Consider the following 17,454-nt stretch of genomic DNA (forward strand, 5'->3'; position numbering starts at 1 on the left):
GTCCATGTGCTGATCTCGTCCATTGCCTGTAAAGCCAGCCGTAACTGTTCACCTGGCCAGGGCCCCACTTTTCATCGAGTAATGTCCTTGGGGGCCATTAGACCCAACGATTAAGGCAGGGAAGCCCTGCCCTCTCTGTTTCAGCTCAGTAGATGCCTTTGTTATGGTGAGAGAGCAAATCCACATTCTCTCTCCCCGCTCCAGTACATGTCCCCAGTCTGGAATGGCTCTGTCTTCATGGCAAAAGCTTTGCTCAAAAGGGAGCTAATTTTGCCCAGAATGTCAACTCTGAAGCGCTATCAAGCAGCCCCGTATGGAACGAAAAAATACACAGCTAGGGCTGCCACGAAGCGGGCACTGGGCTGTGACTCCTCTTCTCATGACAGAACAGTGTAGTAATGGTCAGAGCAGAGAACAAGGGCTCAGGACTCCTGGGTTCTATCCCTGGCTTTGCTACTGGATCCCCAAGAGACCTTGGGCATGTCACTTTACCTCTTCCTGCCTCAGTTTCACCCTCTGTACAATGGGGCTAATGACACTAATGTCCCGCCCCCAGAGTCTGAGATCTTTGGCTCAGAGGAGATTCCAAGAGCCATTTACGCCGCTGTCCTTCCTGTACATTCTCTTTATTTCAGTGCCTCCTCGAGTTCAGCCAGGCCCCAAGGTCCTGAAGGTGCTAGTGGGTCACACGCTGGACCTGCCATGCATGGCTCATGGCGATCCAGTCCCCAAGCTCAGATGGTCCAAGGATGGCAGCCCGCTGAGGGTGGGCGACCAGGATTTCCTGGAGGGGCCCGATGGGACGATCAACATCCTGGACGTGCGGGTCTCCGATTCGGGGCGGTACCGGTGTATTGCAGCCAGCAGCGCTGGAGAAGACACCATTGAGTTCGTGGTGGAGGTGCTGGGTGAGTGCTGAATCCCGGGTGCATGACGCGGCTCTTTCTCTTTCACGGGGCTCCCTGAGGTGATGGCTGCCGTCATGGCCAACGGCAAGGCATGAACGGGGGACCTCCACAGTTAAGGGAAGGAGTTGCTCTGGCTGGGGCTGTAACAGACTCGTGTTCTCTGGATCGGGCACAGAGCAGGACCGACAGCCGCACTGGCCAGGAAGTTACTCAGGAGCAATCTGCAGTTTGGGGTTAAAGGTGCAGGGCCTGGCCAGGGAGGAGAGTGAAGTGAGATTAAGGTTAAATGGGGCCTAGGTCCTTCCAAATTCCAAGGTTCCCTTCCTCTCCCTTGCCACGTGGGTGGAAGGTCCGCTGCTGCCACATGCCACCAGCAGGTCTTTGTGCCGTACCCTCTTCTGTGACAGAGTGAGCAAAGCGCCTGTCTCAGCCCAGCAGGGTGGGGGCGTCCTTGGAGCCCCCTCCAGAACCAGGTGCCCCAGGGATCCTGCCTTGATCCTGGTTCCCGCTCTAGCTCGTTCCAACGTGACTAACATCCATTAGTTCATACCTCTGCTCCTCTTTCCCCGAGACGAGTCTCCAAAGGGGGCAAGACATCGGGGGGCCAAACTCTCCCCTAGGGGATTAGGCCGGAGAGTCACAAACGGGACCAAATGAACCATCGGTGCAACTTCTGTCCCCTCCAGAGCCGCCCTACCTGGATGACAGTGCAGATGTCCTGCTAGAACGAGTGCTCCATGAGAACGTCACCCTGCCCTGCCCCGCCAAAGGTAAGAGACCAACTCCTTGAGCTGAGGGGGTTCTAGCGTCAGAAAGGCATCGTGGACTAGTGGTTAGAGCGCTGGCCTGGGAATCGAGATCTGGGTTCTAATCCTGACTCTGCTACTGAGTTCCTGGGGAAGCTTTGGGCAAATCACCTTCCCTCATTGTGCCTCAGTTTCCTTATGTGAAAAATATAATATTTACCCACAGTACAATTCTCTACCCACAGCCCTTTGCCTGTGTTTCAGTTCCCTGCCTGGTGTGTGTGATGTTAACGGAGACCGGGAGGGACTTCCATTCTGAACTGGGGGTCACCAGGTCCATATTTGGGGTGCAGCCATGTTCTCCAAGGTGCAGCCCCTTAGTCATTCTCAGCAATCCCCACCGTCCTGGAAACCCAACCCTACCAGGGCGACCGGCCCAGGGCCCGCTCTCTGGGCACTGCAGATGGTCAGATGACTCTTCTGAGCTCAAAGGTGGGGAGGTATCGTGATCCCCATTTACAGACGGATCTGGGCGAGTTGCCCATGTTCACCCAGCAGGTCAGTGGCAGAGCTGGGAATAGAGCCCAGGTCTCCGGAGTGCCACTCCTGTGCCCTTTACCCGCCAGCCTACGCGGCCTCTGACCTCAGATGTTCCAAGGCGTCTGACTCCCTTAGTCAGTGAATCAGCTCCTGGTTGTTCAGGGCCCTCCTGGGTGCTGGCTGTCTGTGGAAGATGCCCCTCCCCACGCTTAGAGAGGCAGGGCCTGACTCAGTATGAGAGCACACCAGGGGATGGCGAGGCGCCTGAATGGCTTGCGTTGAAGTTCATGCGGGTTCTTCATGGCACAGCTGGCCTGGTCCTCAACTCTATTCCCTGAGCTCAAAGATGGAGCCGCCGCAGGTCAATAGAGCCGGGTCAGTTCCACAGCCGGGAGTACCCAGGGAAACGCAAGCAGCAGGTTTATTCTCACTGCACCCCCATCCCACCCTGCCTTCTCCGCAGCTAGCTCTTTCCAGATCTGCCCTGAGTCGGTTTTCTCCACCCGCTCCCTGGAAAGCATGAATAACTTGCAGCCATTCGGGGGCTCATTGGGCCTGGGATCTCAGAGGAGAACTCCTGCAGTAGCTACAGCGTCCTGGCGTCTGGCTTGGGAGCGGAGGGGGCAGTGCCCTGATCTTCCGGGATGCGCAGTGTCTTGGATGCAGATCAGTGGGTGTTTGTCCCAGATGGGGCAGCCTCAGGGAACATCCCTGGTCCTGGGATAGGAAGACGGGCAGAAATTGCCCTGGCTTTTCTTTCTTTTACTCCTTCCATCCTTGCTCCTTGTCTTCCATCTCTCCTTCTGCTGGCTCAGGAGTGAGCTGGGAATCCAGACTTTCACGCCAGGCCCGGCGCTGCCCCTAACTCACCCACCGGGCAGCCTTAGCTGGAGATGGCCGAGAAGTCGCCAGTCAGAGCAGACAGGATTTATAGTAGCCAATCAGCGAGCAGGAAGGAGCAGACATTGCGGTACAACAGCCGCCCCCTGCCTGGTGTCCGTGGCACATGTGGTGGTGGAGCGCTGGCAGGTAACATGGTACCGGCTCCTTTCCCTCGTCTCCAGTGGCTTCTATAGGAGTCTGGGCTCTTCCTTGCCCAGAACATCCTGTAGGAGCAGCTGGAAAGGAGCCAGCCTTGGTGCCTGATTGGTAGCTCTGCATTGGGGGGGATGGTACCGTGCTGCATGGGAGGGGAGGTGCTACGAATCGCTCTTGCTAGGAAGATGTGGTCCATGCAGTGAGAATGTGCAACATCCCTTGTAAGTCGAGGGGCGGGGGGGTGTCCCTTGTAACCAGGGCTGCCCGGGAGGGGCGGGCAAGTGGGGCAATTTGCCCCAGGCCCCTGGCCCCAGAGGGGCCCCCACGAGAATATAGTATTCTATAATATTGCAACTTTTTTTTATGGAAGGGGCCCCCGAAATTGCTTTGCCCCCAGGTCCCCTGAATCCTCTGGGCGGCTTTGCTTGTAACTGGGTGATAACGGTGCCTCTGGCCTCAATCAGCCCAGGGTACAGTCATCACTGCATGGCCAGGGACCGCCCTGGGGGCGGCATGTCAGTCAATGCACTCTGGGTGGGGTGGGCGTGAGGGGATGCAGCCCCTGGCTGACTTTTCCCCCGGGGAGCTTGGTGCTGTTAATTTCCCCTTAGCCGAGCCTGGCACTGCAGGGGAGGGACGGAGCCGGGAAGTAAAGCTGTACCTGGAGCGCCTCCGTGTGGCTATCAGCATGCTGCACACCGACACGGATTTGAGACCATCATTCCGACAGGGCTCTGGGAGCAACTTCTCGGTGTGCGACGCATTTAACGTGTGGGGTGGGCCGGCCACCAAAGGCAGCGCTGAAAGGGGCCACCAGACAGGCACTCGGGAACTGGCCTTGAGCAGGGTATGGCAGGCAGGGTAGCCCCATCCAGGAGCTAGCTGCCGCCCGAGATAGGACTCCGACTAGACCCCTTGATCTGAGCATCGCCCTGTGTTCTAGGGGTGTGCATTGAAATCTCAATTTTGCAGGCAGCACCTATTCCTCTAACAGGTGGTACCCACCCTGCAGCTTCTACTTCCCTGAATGTTGGGGAGTGGGGCTGCGACGGGGGCATCAAGGAGTGGGGGTGAAACGGGGCATCTGCGCGAGTGGCTCTTGCCTAGAGCGAGCTGCAGCTGTCTGGCTGATCCACAGGCATGCCGAAGCCGGCCGTCCTCTGGCTAAAGAACTCTGCCGAGCTCCTGGGCAGCTTACCGGGCTCCTCGGTGCTGGACGAGGGCTCTTTGGTGATTGGCTCTGTGCTGCCCAGCGACAGCGGAGAGTACACCTGCCTGGCGACCAACGAGGCGGGCTCTGTGCAGAGGAGAACCAAGCTCGTGGTTTACGGTAAGAGGGGGCCGCGTGGATGGAGCAGATCCCGGTACTGGGAGGTTGGGGAGGGGGGTTGTCCAGTGCTTGGGTGCAGCAGATTGGGCTCAATACCCAGTCCTGGTCTGCGCTCTCTGTTGCCAGCAAGGGCAATCTCCCCTGTGGGAGCTGTGACTGAACCTGGGAGCAGAGCCTGGACTCTGGTCGGCTGTCTGGAGCTGAGCTGGTGGGGCCATATGTGGGGAGGGATGCTGGGGGAAAGTCCTAGTTTTTCTGATCTCCTGGCGTCCTGGGGAACATTGGGGTCAATTCCCTAGAGAAGGCCTCTTGCCTCCCACCCCTGTGCCATGTGGGGGGATGGGAGGAGAGGCAGAGGGGTGTCAAGGACAAATGAATTGGGAAGCTTCGGGCTTGACTTTAAAGCCTCAGCCGTGAGCCCACAATGCTGGGGCTAAAAGGGGCTTGTGGAGAGCTCCTCCTGCTCCTACAGGTGAGAAGGGAGGACACGAGCAAGGCTCCAGAGCTGGGAGATACAGAAACAAACCAGTCTCCTAACTGGGAATGTCTCACTGACTCCTACAGGTTCTCACCACATTGGACCCCGGAGGCTGCTCAGCCACTGAGCTCCCCCACGCCCTGCTTTCCCCTGCTTTCAGCTCAGCGGGATAGGATGTGGGTCAGCAAAGAGTCTCTCCCCACCCCCAGTCCCATCAGTCTGTCCTGTCCGGTTGCCAAAATGTGGCAAGGAACTTTTAGCCAGCTCCCCAGGCACTTTGGATGCCCTCGTGTTCCAGCCAAGGTCACTTCGCCCTCTTTGCTAGCTGGCTGCAGGCAGCCGTCATTTGCCACCTGGAGAATCTGTTCCTGGACATACAAGGAACGTGTGGGCAAGCCCTCTCCCACTGTGCTGGAGAGGCAGGTGGGCCCCTGGGCTGATGGACGGGTTGGTCTGTGCATGCCTGGTTTCTGTCGATACAGCCGTTGAGTGGCCAGATATGTCCAGGTTTGCTTGGTGTGTGTTCATCTGAAGGGCGTGCACTAGCCCGGTGAGTCAGCTCTGCGTTCCTCTGCTTGTTCCTCTCCCGACGTGGCTGTTCCTCTCCTTTCACAGCACCCCCTGAGCTGAGAGGTGACGGCCCCAGGAGGAACGTCTCCATCCTGGCCGGCCAGCCCCTGACTCTGGATTGTGATGTTTCTGGCATCCCAGCCCCTACAGTCACCTGGTACAAGGATGGGCAATTGGTAAGTTGCAGCAGAAGAGAGCTAGTGGACACCTTCGGCGTCAGAGGGTGCTGCTGTCCCTTGATTGGAGAATGGCAGCAGAAGTCAGGGGCTCTGATCTGGAGCTGGGTAGCAGTGGGTAAGGTGCTTCCCACCTTGTTCTAATTCTAGCTATTTCCCCACAGCTCACGGAGAGTGGCAGCCTCCATTTCCTCAGTGGAGCCCAGTCCATCAGGGTCCACGAGGTGCGGAAGGAGGATGCGGGGTCCTACACCTGCAAAGCTGTGAACAGGGTTGGTGAGGTGCAAAGACACTTCCACGTCCTTGTTCTAGGTGAGTCACGGGACTTAGCCTCCTTCTGTCTAAGGCAAAAGTATTCCTGGTCATGCCAGCGAAATCTGCTTAGGGACTGATGGGAGAGACACTAATCCCAATGTCCCAGCCCTCCCACCAGGGCTAACCAGCCAGCCTGCTGACAGTCCATCAGGGGAAGGGCTTAACTTCCTTGGCAGCCACTAATCCTCCACCTCCCCAAAGCCAACAGGGGTGCAGGCCACGGGTTGAATCCATGGGGTTGAATTCAGAGCTTGGAGTAAGCAAGTGCAACTCCATTGACTTCCTGAGAGTTGCACCCTCTTACACCAGGTCTGAGTTTGGCCAGGTGCGTTATGTTCATAAGAACATAAGAATGGCCAGACTGGATCAGACCAAAGGTCCATCTATCCCAGTGTCCTGTCTTCCGACAGTGGCCAATGCCAGGTGCCCCAGGGGGAATGAACAGATAGGTAATCATCAAATGATCCATCCCCTGTCGCTCATTCCCAGCTTCTGGCAAACAGAGGCTAGGGACACCATCCCTGCCCATCCCGGCTAATAGCCATGGATGGACCTATCCTCCACAAATTTATCTAGTTCTTTTTTGAACCCTGTTATAGTCTTGGCCTTCACAACATCCTCTGGCAAGGAGTTCCACAGGTTGACTGTGCGTTGTGTGAAGAAGTACTTCCTTTTGTTTGCTTTAAACCTGCTGCCTATTGATTTCATACGGTGGCCCCCAGTTCTTGTGTTATGAGAAGGAGTAAACGACACTTCCTGATTGACTTTCTCAGTGAGAGAGGGTGTTGAATGAATGAGGAGTTAAAGGGGAGAAGCTCTGCTGAGCCGTCGCCTCCTGAGAAGCCTGGGAGTGGCTGCACTGCAGTAAGGAAGTGCAGCAGTTTTCCACTGTCACCTGCCTTTATTTTGCTAACTCCGCCCCTGCCCCCGTAGGACGCCAGGGCATGGTTGTTCTCCTTCCTCTCTCTGGACTGCATGTGGAAGGTGAATGGGAGGAGGACGGTGAAACCGACATGCATCTTGAATGCACCTTATAAACTGTAATAAAGCTGTTAATCCCCTTACAGAGCAACAATCAAACCACCCCTCCCTGCCCCCAGGTCATCCCCTCACCGCCCATATCCTTGGCCATTGTCATTTTGGCTCTCCCAGGATCTCCTCCTTCCTTTCCTCCCCTAGTCTCACCTGTGGTGTACGGCTTGGGGTCGCCCCATGAGGTGTCGGTGCTGGCGGGCTCTGAGGTGGAGCTGGCGTGTCGGACCACGGGCGTGCCGCCTCCCCAGGTGGAGTGGATGAAGGATGGACAGTAAGTGCACAGCGGCTGTTGCAAGTCACCGGCCGGGGCTCCCTGGTGCCCAGGGACGCGGCCAGCTCGGGTCGGCTGGAGGTTGCAGAAGGCTTGGGTTTAACGGGGTTGCGAGGCGGGTAGGGAGTAAGCCCGGGCAGGCGCTAGGGACCCCACACTACATGCAAGTAGAGAATGGGCTCCAGGAGCAGAGAAAGTGCTTTCGGAAACCCGGTGCCCTTTCCAGCCACTTCCTCAGAACGTCCATTGCTGAGACCCTCCTTGGCAGTCTCAGCACGGAGGCCAAGGACAGAGCTCTTGCCTCTCCTCCCCGGGGAGGGTTCCTCCAGCTCACAGGCCCGTCACGATGGGATCCGTGCAAGCTGCGTGCCGTCCTGCAGGCCAGGCTGGCTCTCCCGCCGGGGAATAGCTCTGCCGTGGCGTCACTACGGGACACTGCAGCACACGGTGATGGTGCAGCTTCAAGGTGCGAGGGCTCTGCCCTGGGAGCTGCCGTGCTCTGGAGTTGATCTCATCCCCAGAGCCTTGTGATCAGACACCCCCTCGGAACTTGTGAGGGGTACGTCAGGGTGGAGTCGGATGTGGGGGAGTTTTTGCAACGGCTGCCCCATTTCTGTGGGCAGAGGGTCTGGGTCTCCAGGGCAGTCTATCCAGCGCCTTTCGCCAGCACCGCGTTTGCTAAACAAGGATAAAACCTCCCAGGATTCACTAGCACCGTTGCCCTAAATGCAGCAGGCTCTGCCCTCTGGCTGTTGTCTTATGCCTTGTTCTGAGTCTTCTGTATCCTCAGGCCTCTTGCCCCGATGAACTCCCAGATCCAGCTCTTGGAGCAGAGACAGGTGTTGAGGATCCAGGCCAGCCAGCTGAGGGACCAAGGGAAGTACCAGTGCCTGGCCTTCAACCAGGCTGGCCAGCAAACCAAGACTTTCCAACTGCACGTTTACAGTAAGTTCCCAAAGTGGAATTTCCTCTGTGACCTGCTTTTAGAACCGCAAACGGAAGTAGTGTGAGTGTGACAATAGGTACGTCTACACTGCAGCTTGGAGTGAGCCTCCCAGGCTGGAGAGATGGGCTTGAGCCAGTGCGCTAAAAGTAGCAGTGTGGACATGGCGGCCCAGGTGGCAGCTGGGGCTCTCAAGCCCTCCCGACCCCCAGGGTCTGAGCTGAGGTGGTTTTGGTGCGCTAGCTCAGGAGTGGGCAAACTTTTTGGCCTGAGGGCCGCATCTGGGTATGGAGATTGTATGGCAGGCCATAAATGCCTGGGGGCGTAGGGGGACTCTATGGGGTGTAGCATGGGGGGCTCTATAAGGGATGTTACCAAGGACTTATGGAGTGTAGCGCAGTGGGAGAGGAGCTCTACAGGGGTGGTACCGGGGACTCCCAGGGGCCCTACCGGCAGTGACACCAAGGCGGCCGTACCAGGGAGCTCGAGGACCGGATAAAAACGTCTAATGGGCCGGACGTTTGCCCACCCCTGCACTAGCTCGAGTCCCGCTAGCCCAGTCTGTCTACCCGGGCTGGGGGGCTGGCCCCAAGCTGCAGTGTGGACGCACCCAGAGAGAGATTATCTCCCCCAATCTCTTCCTCCATGGCCCTTGAGGCCAAGTCTAGTTAAAGTAATTGACGATCCAGTTATGCGTTGCCCCTTCGGGCTGTCTAATGGTGGTGGCAGTGGGCCACGCGCCTGTTGTCTGCAGATGCTCATTGCTCTCCATCTGTGTGCTGATCTGTACGTTCGGGGTGCGCGAGAAGCCTCTGTGGTGTTACCCAGTGGGTGACAGCTTCACCATGCCAATGCACTGCCCTTAACGTAAGTCTCCTTTACTCCCCTGTTTCCTCAATCCCTGAGCCTCCATCCTTCCCTAACTGCTTCCGGGGCCAGAAAGGAGCCCTCTCCTGCCATGTGTGTTACGGGGGCTCACCTGCTCTAGCATCAGGCATGACCATGGAGTACATAGGGGTTTGGGTACCCAGGCCACTGCTGGAGGCAGAATGCAGTGGCCCACTGGTCCAACCGAGCTGTGTGAGCGCTTCCTTGCCACGCTGCCCTGCCCCCTTCCAGCTGGTAAGAGTCCTTCTTTCATCAGACCGGCGTTACTTCTCTAGGAGTTGCTTGGCATAGTCTACTCTGAAAGGACCAGGTGTGAACGTGCCATGGCTTCCGTGTAACAGCGCCTTCCCTGCCCTTGTGGACCGCCCTGCCCCAGGAGCTGTGGAACCTCCTCTGCCCAGCCCCTCCAGTGCAGCTGCCTCGTGGCGTATTAATTCCCCCCCGCCCGTTTCACTCTCCACATTCATTTGCATTTTCAGCCCCACCCACTATCCTGGGGTCCAGCGAAAGGCTGCAAGTCGTGGGCCTGTTCAACCGCCCCGTCGGGCTGCAGTGTGAGGCTCGGGGCTCGCCGGCTCCCAGCATCACCTGGTTCAAAGACAAGCGGCCCATCGTCTCCAGCGCCCGGGCAGCCTACGCCGAGGGGGGGAGGAGCCTCCAGCTGAGCCGGGCCCAGCTGTCCGACGCAGGGCTCTACACCTGCCGGGCCACCAACGTTGCAGGGGTGGCAGAGAAGGCTGTGAGGCTGGAGGTGTATGGTAAGGCATCCCGAGGCGCGCGGCCACCCGTCTGACGTGCTCAGAGAGGCGTGAGGGGGAGAGGGACGCCATGCTCATTCTCCCCAGCAGCGTGGGCTGTACGGCAAGTGCTCCCGGCTGGCCACAAGGCAGCACTGGCTGGACGGGCCAGGGCTCTGTCAGTCGGAGGCCGATGGTTTCTGGGGCTCGCTGCCATGGCCAAGGGGAGCGGCAGGTGCCTCTCCCGTCGTGCTCACCGGCTCCGCCAACAGCTCACCCCGAGTCCTGCAGTGACACGTGTGCTGCTGTCTTCCTGGGCCTCTCCCCTCATCGATCTCTCAGACCACCTCGGGCAGGGCTTGAGCTGAGCTGTACGGTGCGTGGTCTTAGGCCCATCCGGTGCCTCTGCTTTGCCAGCGCAGAGTCCCACCCTTCCTGGATCATCCCCCCGGCCCAGACATTACCAGCATGTCTCTATTCCACGTACCCGGTGCTAATGTCTTCCCTGCCCCTGCAGTGCCACCCGATATTGAAGGCGACAGCCAAGGAGGCCAGACGGTGGAAGCAGTGGTGGGCCAGCTGTTGGCCTTGGAGTGCTCAGCCAGCGGCCAGCCCCCGCCTGCCCTCTCCTGGCTCAAAGACGGCCTCCCGCTGGCCGAAAGCAATGGGACGCAGATCCTAGGAGGCGGCACGATGCTGAGGATCGAGAGTGTCTCGGAAGGCTCAGGGGGGACCTACACCTGCTTAGCCAGTAGCCCGGCAGGGGAGAGAGCAATCCAGTATTTGGTGGTGGTTCAGGGTAAGCCGCTGGGCACTAGGAGGGATGTCAGTGATGCTGCATTGGCTACAGGGCTAGGGGAGCTGCACAGCGTGCTTAGGGGTCGGTGACCTGCTATACCGTGACAGGGCCAAGGCCAGGGGCAACGTGCACTGCCTGGTAGCCCCCCTGGGCAGGGCAGGGGGAAGGGGTGCACAGAAGAGCTTTTAATGGGTTTGCCATTTTGGGTTTGAATTTTGTCATGTGTTTCACTGCGGCCTCCTGGCTGGTCCCAGATCCCAGGGGATGCTGACTGTGCCCTCCAGGCCCCCCGGCTACTCCCGGATCCCCGGGGATACATGTTCCCCTATGTCAGGGTCCCAGTCTGGGCTGAGGGTGAGCAGGACTCCTGTTACTCTCTGCTGACTTTTCTTTTGTGCTTTCTTATTCCAATCAGCTCCTCCTCAGCTGATGATTGGCGAGGGGGAAGGTCATGTGATAGCAATTGTGAATGACTCCCTGAGGCTTCCCTGCCATGCCAGAGGCTTCCCTGCCCCCAGGGTCCAGTGAGTACAGAGATGGAGGGCGCAAGGAAACCCCTTCCTGGGGCCTGGCACGGGTCTTCCTGCGGCTTCTTCACTCTTTGAGCACTGGGCTGTAGAGCAGGCTGAGTGGCCCCAGGGCTCTCAAAGGAATGCAGGATGCGCGGCATTCGCTCGCCATATTTGGGAGTGTCCCTTTGTGGTTAATAGCATTGGGGAGCTGGTGGGAATGCCCCACGGGGGTGGGAGGAGCAAAAGCTCTGAGCCGTTACCCCTGGAATTTTCCTTCTATTCAGTGGCTCCCCTCCCCATCCACTGCCCCGCTCCTCTCTAGTTTGGGGTATAAACTTGCTCCTGCTCGCACCACGACCCCATGGCAGTTCTACCGTCGCGCCATCCACCCGGGTGGCAGGAATTGTGCTGAATACACCAGTCATCTGCCAGCTGGGGAAACTGAATAACGAGGGGTGTTGTGCTGATTCACCCTCCTCTCCCCCAGTAATTCCCTCTTTCCTGGGCACAGCAGCTGGCATTTTGCCCTGCAAGGCTCTACGCTGAAATATCCTAGGGGATGTGAGGCTGCTTCACCTGTAGCAAACTCCGCCGGCTGCTCCATGATCCCACCCCCTGATGCCACTTCAGCTCCCTGTTCCTCTGTTGATTGCCTTGCTTGGTGGGCGTCAGGCCCCCTTCTAGGTGGCGGGTGGGGGAGCCGCTGTTCTTCACCTGGTAAGAACTCACCTGTCATTCGGTCTGCCCCAGGTGGCTGAAGAACGGCCAGCCAATCGGAGAGCTGGATGGGGTGGTGATGCCGGAGGACGGAAGGATGCTTTGGATTCCCCGTGTGAGGCCCCGTGACGGAGGGCTCTATGCCTGCGAAGCCGGCAGCGAGGCGGGCGGAGCCAGAGCAGAGGTGCGGGTGTCAGTGCAAGGTGAGCAGGACGGTCTTCAATAGCGACTGTCCCGACTCGCCTGTCGGAGAAGCACGTCCCAGGCTTGGTGCTGGGAAAGAGACGGGAGCATCTTGCTGGGAAGCGAGGTCTCAGCCAGCCTCCTCGGAGTGCTGCAGCTCCAGGGTCACCAGTTCAGCAATGACTTTGGCTCCTGCCCTAGCTCCTGAAGGAGGTGGCACTGGTCGGCTCTAGACAAATCGTGCCTGTGGGCAGGTCACTGAGTGCACCAGCGTCTCCTGCTGGAGGACTGGGGTGGCGTTATCACCTGCCCCCCAGGAGGCCACGAATCAGCACTGCTTCAGTCACCGCCCCCAGGAGGTGGAGGGTGGCAGGGACAATCACCAGGGTAAAGGCGGGGGATCTGGTGGGTCCCATCGGGTCCATCCTCACATATGAAGGAGACTGCAGGCAAAGGTTCAAATGGCTGAAGGAGGGCTATGACAGACCCACTAACACAGGGGTGGGCAAACTATGGCCCGTGGGCCGCCTCCGGCTCGTTGGACCTTTTAATCCGGCTCTCGAGCTCCCGCCGGGGAGCAGGGTTGGGAGCTTTCCCCGCTCCGGTGCTCCGAGCGGGGTCGGGGGCTTGCCTTGCTCTGCTCCACGTGTGTAGCAGTTCCACGCGGCTCCCAGAAGCAGGTGCAGCAAGGGGGCGCACGCTGCCTCCGCCCCAAGCGCCAGCTCTGCAGCTCCCATTGGCCGGGAACAACTGCCAATGGGAGCTGTGGAGGTGGTGCCTGCAGATGGGGCAGCGCGCAGAGCAGTGTGGCCCCGCCTCCGGAGTGGGGATGGGCCACAGTTTCCAGGAGCCGCTTCAGGTAAGCACTGCCAGATCCTGCACCCCTGAGCGCCCCCCCCCATGCCCCAACCCCCTGCCCCAGCCCTGATTGCCCTCCAAACCCTTTGATCCCAGCCCGGAGCACCCTCTTGCACCCCAAACCCCTCAACCCCAGCCCCACCCTGGAGTCTGCACCCCCAGCAGGAGCCTCACCACCACCACCCATGCGCCCCAATCCCCTGCCCCAGCAGAGAGCCCCTTCCTGCCCTCCAAACCCCTCCATCCCAGCCCGGAGCACCCTCCTGCACCCCAAACCCCTCATCCGCAGCCCCACCCCCACCCCAGAGTCTGCACCCCCAGCCGGAGCCCTCATCCTCCCCTGTGCACCCCAATCCCCTGACCCAGCTGGCCCTCCATACAATTTCCATGCCGAGATGTGGCCCTCAGGCCAAAAAGTTTGCCCACCCTTGCACTAACACCACATCTCTGCACACACACCTCCCCCTGGGTGTGATTGGTATGTGCCCACGCGGCGCCACATCCACCTCTCCCCCTTCTCTTGCCAGAACGCCCGTCGGTCCATGTTGTGGGCGGAGAGGAGCTCAGCGTTGCCTTTCGTCACTCGGTGGCTGTTCAGTGCCTGGCCACCGGCATCCCCGTGCCCAGCCTCAGCTGGTGGAAGGATGGAATTGTTCTGCAGGGAACAGGCAGCCTTCTGCGGGTAGGGTGGGTGCAGCCGCGGCCCAGGCCGGGGGTGGACGGATGTGAGCGAGAGTCCAAAATAGGCATGTTGTGGTGTGTGTGTGAGCATAAGGGCTGTTGCTGTGATGGTGAGCTGGGCGAAGCTGGTGCGCTGCTGTTCACTCTTGTTGGGGTGTGGGTGTGCTCATTACACTAGTGCGACATTTTAACAAGCCCTGAGGGTATTTCCTGGGTTAAGCGAACAGGAGCTGTTTCTAATGGGGGCTGTACCAATTGCTTTGCATACTCTGTAGTGTCCTGTCACCTCTGGGGATCTGGCACCAAACTGGGCTTAGGACAGCTGTGCTCTCAGCTTAGTGCGTGTTGGGCAGATGCCAGGTCTGTCTCTGAGAGCTGGGCTAGCAGGGGGGTGAAGTCAGGCTGGAGGTGCAATAGCAGAGCTGTGGGGGAGCTCAGGGCTGGCACAGCAGGGAGCGGTGGGTTCGATTGGAGGTGCCATGGCCATGCTGGCAGGGCTGGGGGGGAAGGAAAGACGGCTGAACAGCTGTGGCACGGAATTGCTGCCCTGAGCTGTTCTGTTTCCAGGGTGTGACCGCGCTCGCAGACAGTGTGTTTGTGTGGCATGAATCCCTCCTGTCCTCCCCGTAGATCGAGAAGGTGGACGTGGTGGACGAAGGCGTTTACTCGTGTGTGGCCACGAACCCTGCAGGGAAAGGGAGGCGAGACGTGAGACTGAAGGTGCTGGGTGAGGAGCCAAAGACGGGACGGGCTGCGCCTAGCGCTCCAGCCACTGGCGCCGTCCTGGTGGTTGGCATGCTGAGCTACAACTGCTTAAAGAGCCACCCAAACCAAACCGGATCAGTCTCTTCCCCTCCCCCATCCTCTCTCTTTCTTCAATGAAATCGACTCAGCCATCGCAATGTTTGCTGTTTATATAGCACCTTCCCTCCTGCAACCTCTGTGTGTTACCAATAATCATTGACCCTGCTAGGGCCCTGGTGCGGGGGATGGGGTTTCCTCCCATTTCACAAAAGTCACAGTGATCTGTCCAATCAGTGGCAGAGCTGGGTGTAGAACCCAGGAGTCCTGGGACTACCAGCCCCTGGCTCTAACCACTAGATGGCATTCCCTCCTAGAGCTGGTTATGGAACCCAAGAGGCCTGACTCCCAGCCCCTTGCTCTGTCCAGGCACAGCGGTGTGCCTAAAATCTCACCCTCCCAACCTCCCACCTCCCCGTGCTGTGTCTGGCGACGCCTGCGTGGGGCTGCGCAGAGCTGCCGTCCTGACGTGATGTTTCTTTGCAGTGCCTCCGAACATTGAACCCGGAGAGGTGAACCAGACCGTCCCTGAGAACTTCCCAGCAGCCTTTGAGTGCCTGGCCTCTGGAATGCCCACTCCGAGTAAGGCAACTCCGCTTAGGGTGACCAGATGTCCCGATTTTATAGGGACAGTCCCGATTTTTGGGTCTTTTTCTTATATAGGCTCCTATTACCCCCCACCTCCTGTCCCGATCTTTCACATTTGCTGTCTGGTCACCCTAACTCCGCTCCTTCTGGCTCGTCTTCTTTCCAGCGTTCGTTCATTTGCCTGGCCTGCTTTCCTCCCCCATCTCAGCCCTCTCTGCTCGGCTCTAAACTGGTCGCATGGGACTCCTTCTCCCTGTTGTGGTTCTACTTCAGAGCCCACCGCAGTCACCACCCGCTAAAGGGGCTCCATTTTATTGTTTGTAGTAGGGTACTGCCCATACCCCAGCGCACCTGGGGTCCCTGCTGTGAAAATGGGCAAGACAGACAAAGGACTGTTGTGGGGAACTGAGGCACAGAGAGACCAAGGCTGGATTTTCAAAGGAGTCAAAGGGAGTTACAGTGAATTACAGTGGATTTGAGTGTTTCGCTCTCTCGGGCACGCCTTTGACTATCACAGCCTAGGTGATTTCCCCGAGGCCACCCAGAGGGGTCTGTGCCAGAGCTGGGGACTGCCTCGTCCCAGCGCAGTGCCTGACCCGTGCGACCATCCTCCCTTCGGGGGTTGCCTGCCCTCAAGGCTGATGGCACTGCAGCCAGACTGCCAAGCCCCCCAGAATCAAATGCAAACCCCTCTCTTCAGACAGATCTGAGAAAAGACCAGGAGTCAGAGAATCCTGTAGAGGAGCAGCCCAGATTGGCTTGCACAGCCCCTGGTTATCACAGACACCTTCCTACTAGAGAGGCAGCATCTCCTCCAGCACGTGCCCACGTGCAACTTTTTGTTGCTGTTGTATTAGTAAAACAAATACAAAGAATATAATGGGGCATATAAAGCCAATATAACGGAGGTGGCAAAGGGTTTAAACCCCAGACCAGGCAGGCCCATGGGGTGGTGAAGGTGGCAGGGCCACTAACTCAGCCCATGTCCTCCTGCTTCCCGTCTCAGACGTGTCCTGGTACAAGGGGCCCCGGCTTCTCTCGGCCAGTCCAGACCTTGTCCTGTCGGGCGATGGGAGGCGCCTGCAGATCGAGCGGGCTCAGGTCTCGGACGCGGGGAGCTATCGCTGCGTGGCATCCAGTGTGGCGGGCAGCAGCGAACTCCATTACAGCCTACAGGTGACTGGTGAGTGAGCCGGTGGGCAGGGAAGGCACCAGCGGCCTGTGTGGCTCTGGTCTTGGGGTCTCCCTGGTCCATGCTCGCCGTCCCTCCCTGGCACTCAGTGGCACGTTCCTTTACCCATGTAACAAAATCTCAGTGAACAGAACTGGGGTCAGAGCAGAAGCAGGAGGGTTTGTCTAGAGTGTTGGGCAATTCAGAGATCGGCGGTTCTAGGCCATGTGATTAACCGCCCCCCCCCCCCCGTGTCCATCCCAGCAATGACGTCCCAGAATGCCTTGCACTACCCAGTGACTTCAGGTAACCCCACGTAACACTCCAGTAACATCTAATGCATACTAATGTAAGGCACGGCAGTCTCGCCACATGACCCTGGAGCAGGGCCTGTCACCTCACCGGGTCCCACAGAACCCCCAGCTCATTCAAAGCCTTTGAGCTCCTGCTGGAGACTTTGGCCTGGGATCCTCCGCGGCTCTCGCTCCGCTAGGAGGCTTTCACTCTGGAGGAAGCACAATCCAGCCTTTCCTGACTTGCCCTTGCTCCAGCCCGGATGCTGAACACCTCCCCCTTCAGGGCCGGAGCCTCCCCTTTCTCCCCTTCCTGCAGTGTTGTCTCCCCCAGCCCAGTACCAGTCATGGGATCTTGTTCCCCCCACTGGGAAGTCCCGGTGGAAAGGGTCATACCAACAAACCACATTGTTCTGGGTGGTTCTGCCCACCCCACCTTTCCTTTGCCCTTGCTCATGTCCTGGTGTTTCTGTGATGCCCAGCGTGTGCCTTTGGCCTCCCCAGTGCCTCCCCAAATCACCTCCGGCCCCAGCCTTGTCACTGCGTTGCTGAGCGAGCGGGTGGAGCTGACGTGTGAGGCTGCAGGGATCCCTGCCCCCACGCTGGTGTGGCTGAAAGACGGCAATCCTGTTTCCAGCACGGTGCCTGGGGGACCACAGGTCAGTGTGGACGGCTAGCTTAGAACCACCATCCTGGCACCAGGGCTGTGCTCAGAGGCCCCTGCCACCCAGCACATCAGTCTGTTGGAATTTCCTGCTCTAGCAGGGCTGGGCAAAGGGCCTCGGGGCTGCCTCCCCTGCTGCTCCCATCCCTCCCCGGTGCTGAAACTTGGGAGCTGATGGTGGGGGAAGTGGAGTTCTCTCGCCAGGGCCTGGG

The 17,454-nt window shown here is 58.9% G+C and overlaps 1 protein-coding gene across 1 annotated transcript in view; it reads left to right on the forward strand.

Moving 5' to 3' along the window:
• The window catches only part of HMCN2 (hemicentin 2), a 114,987-nt gene that overhangs the window by 45,994 nt on the left and 51,539 nt on the right, over nt 1-17,454 (forward strand). Inside the window, exons 24-39 of the mRNA XM_029912711.1 lie at nt 636-908; nt 1,595-1,678; nt 4,371-4,562; nt 5,656-5,786; nt 5,951-6,098; nt 7,281-7,407; nt 8,198-8,352; nt 9,718-9,996; nt 10,493-10,774; nt 11,190-11,298; nt 12,037-12,206; nt 13,572-13,726; nt 14,356-14,452; nt 15,013-15,108; nt 16,121-16,297; nt 17,083-17,237. Coding sequence (XP_029768571.1) covers nt 636-908; nt 1,595-1,678; nt 4,371-4,562; nt 5,656-5,786; nt 5,951-6,098; nt 7,281-7,407; nt 8,198-8,352; nt 9,718-9,996; nt 10,493-10,774; nt 11,190-11,298; nt 12,037-12,206; nt 13,572-13,726; nt 14,356-14,452; nt 15,013-15,108; nt 16,121-16,297; nt 17,083-17,237 — 2,630 coding nt within the window. The remainder of the gene's footprint in view (nt 1-635; nt 909-1,594; nt 1,679-4,370; nt 4,563-5,655; nt 5,787-5,950; nt 6,099-7,280; nt 7,408-8,197; nt 8,353-9,717; nt 9,997-10,492; nt 10,775-11,189; nt 11,299-12,036; nt 12,207-13,571; nt 13,727-14,355; nt 14,453-15,012; nt 15,109-16,120; nt 16,298-17,082; nt 17,238-17,454) is intronic.

Source organism: Terrapene carolina, unplaced genomic scaffold (assembly GCF_002925995.2).
Source record: "Terrapene carolina triunguis isolate 2854851 unplaced genomic scaffold, T_m_triunguis-2.0 Scaffold238, whole genome shotgun sequence".
In the NCBI taxonomy this organism is placed as follows: domain Eukaryota; kingdom Metazoa; phylum Chordata; order Testudines; family Emydidae; genus Terrapene; species Terrapene triunguis.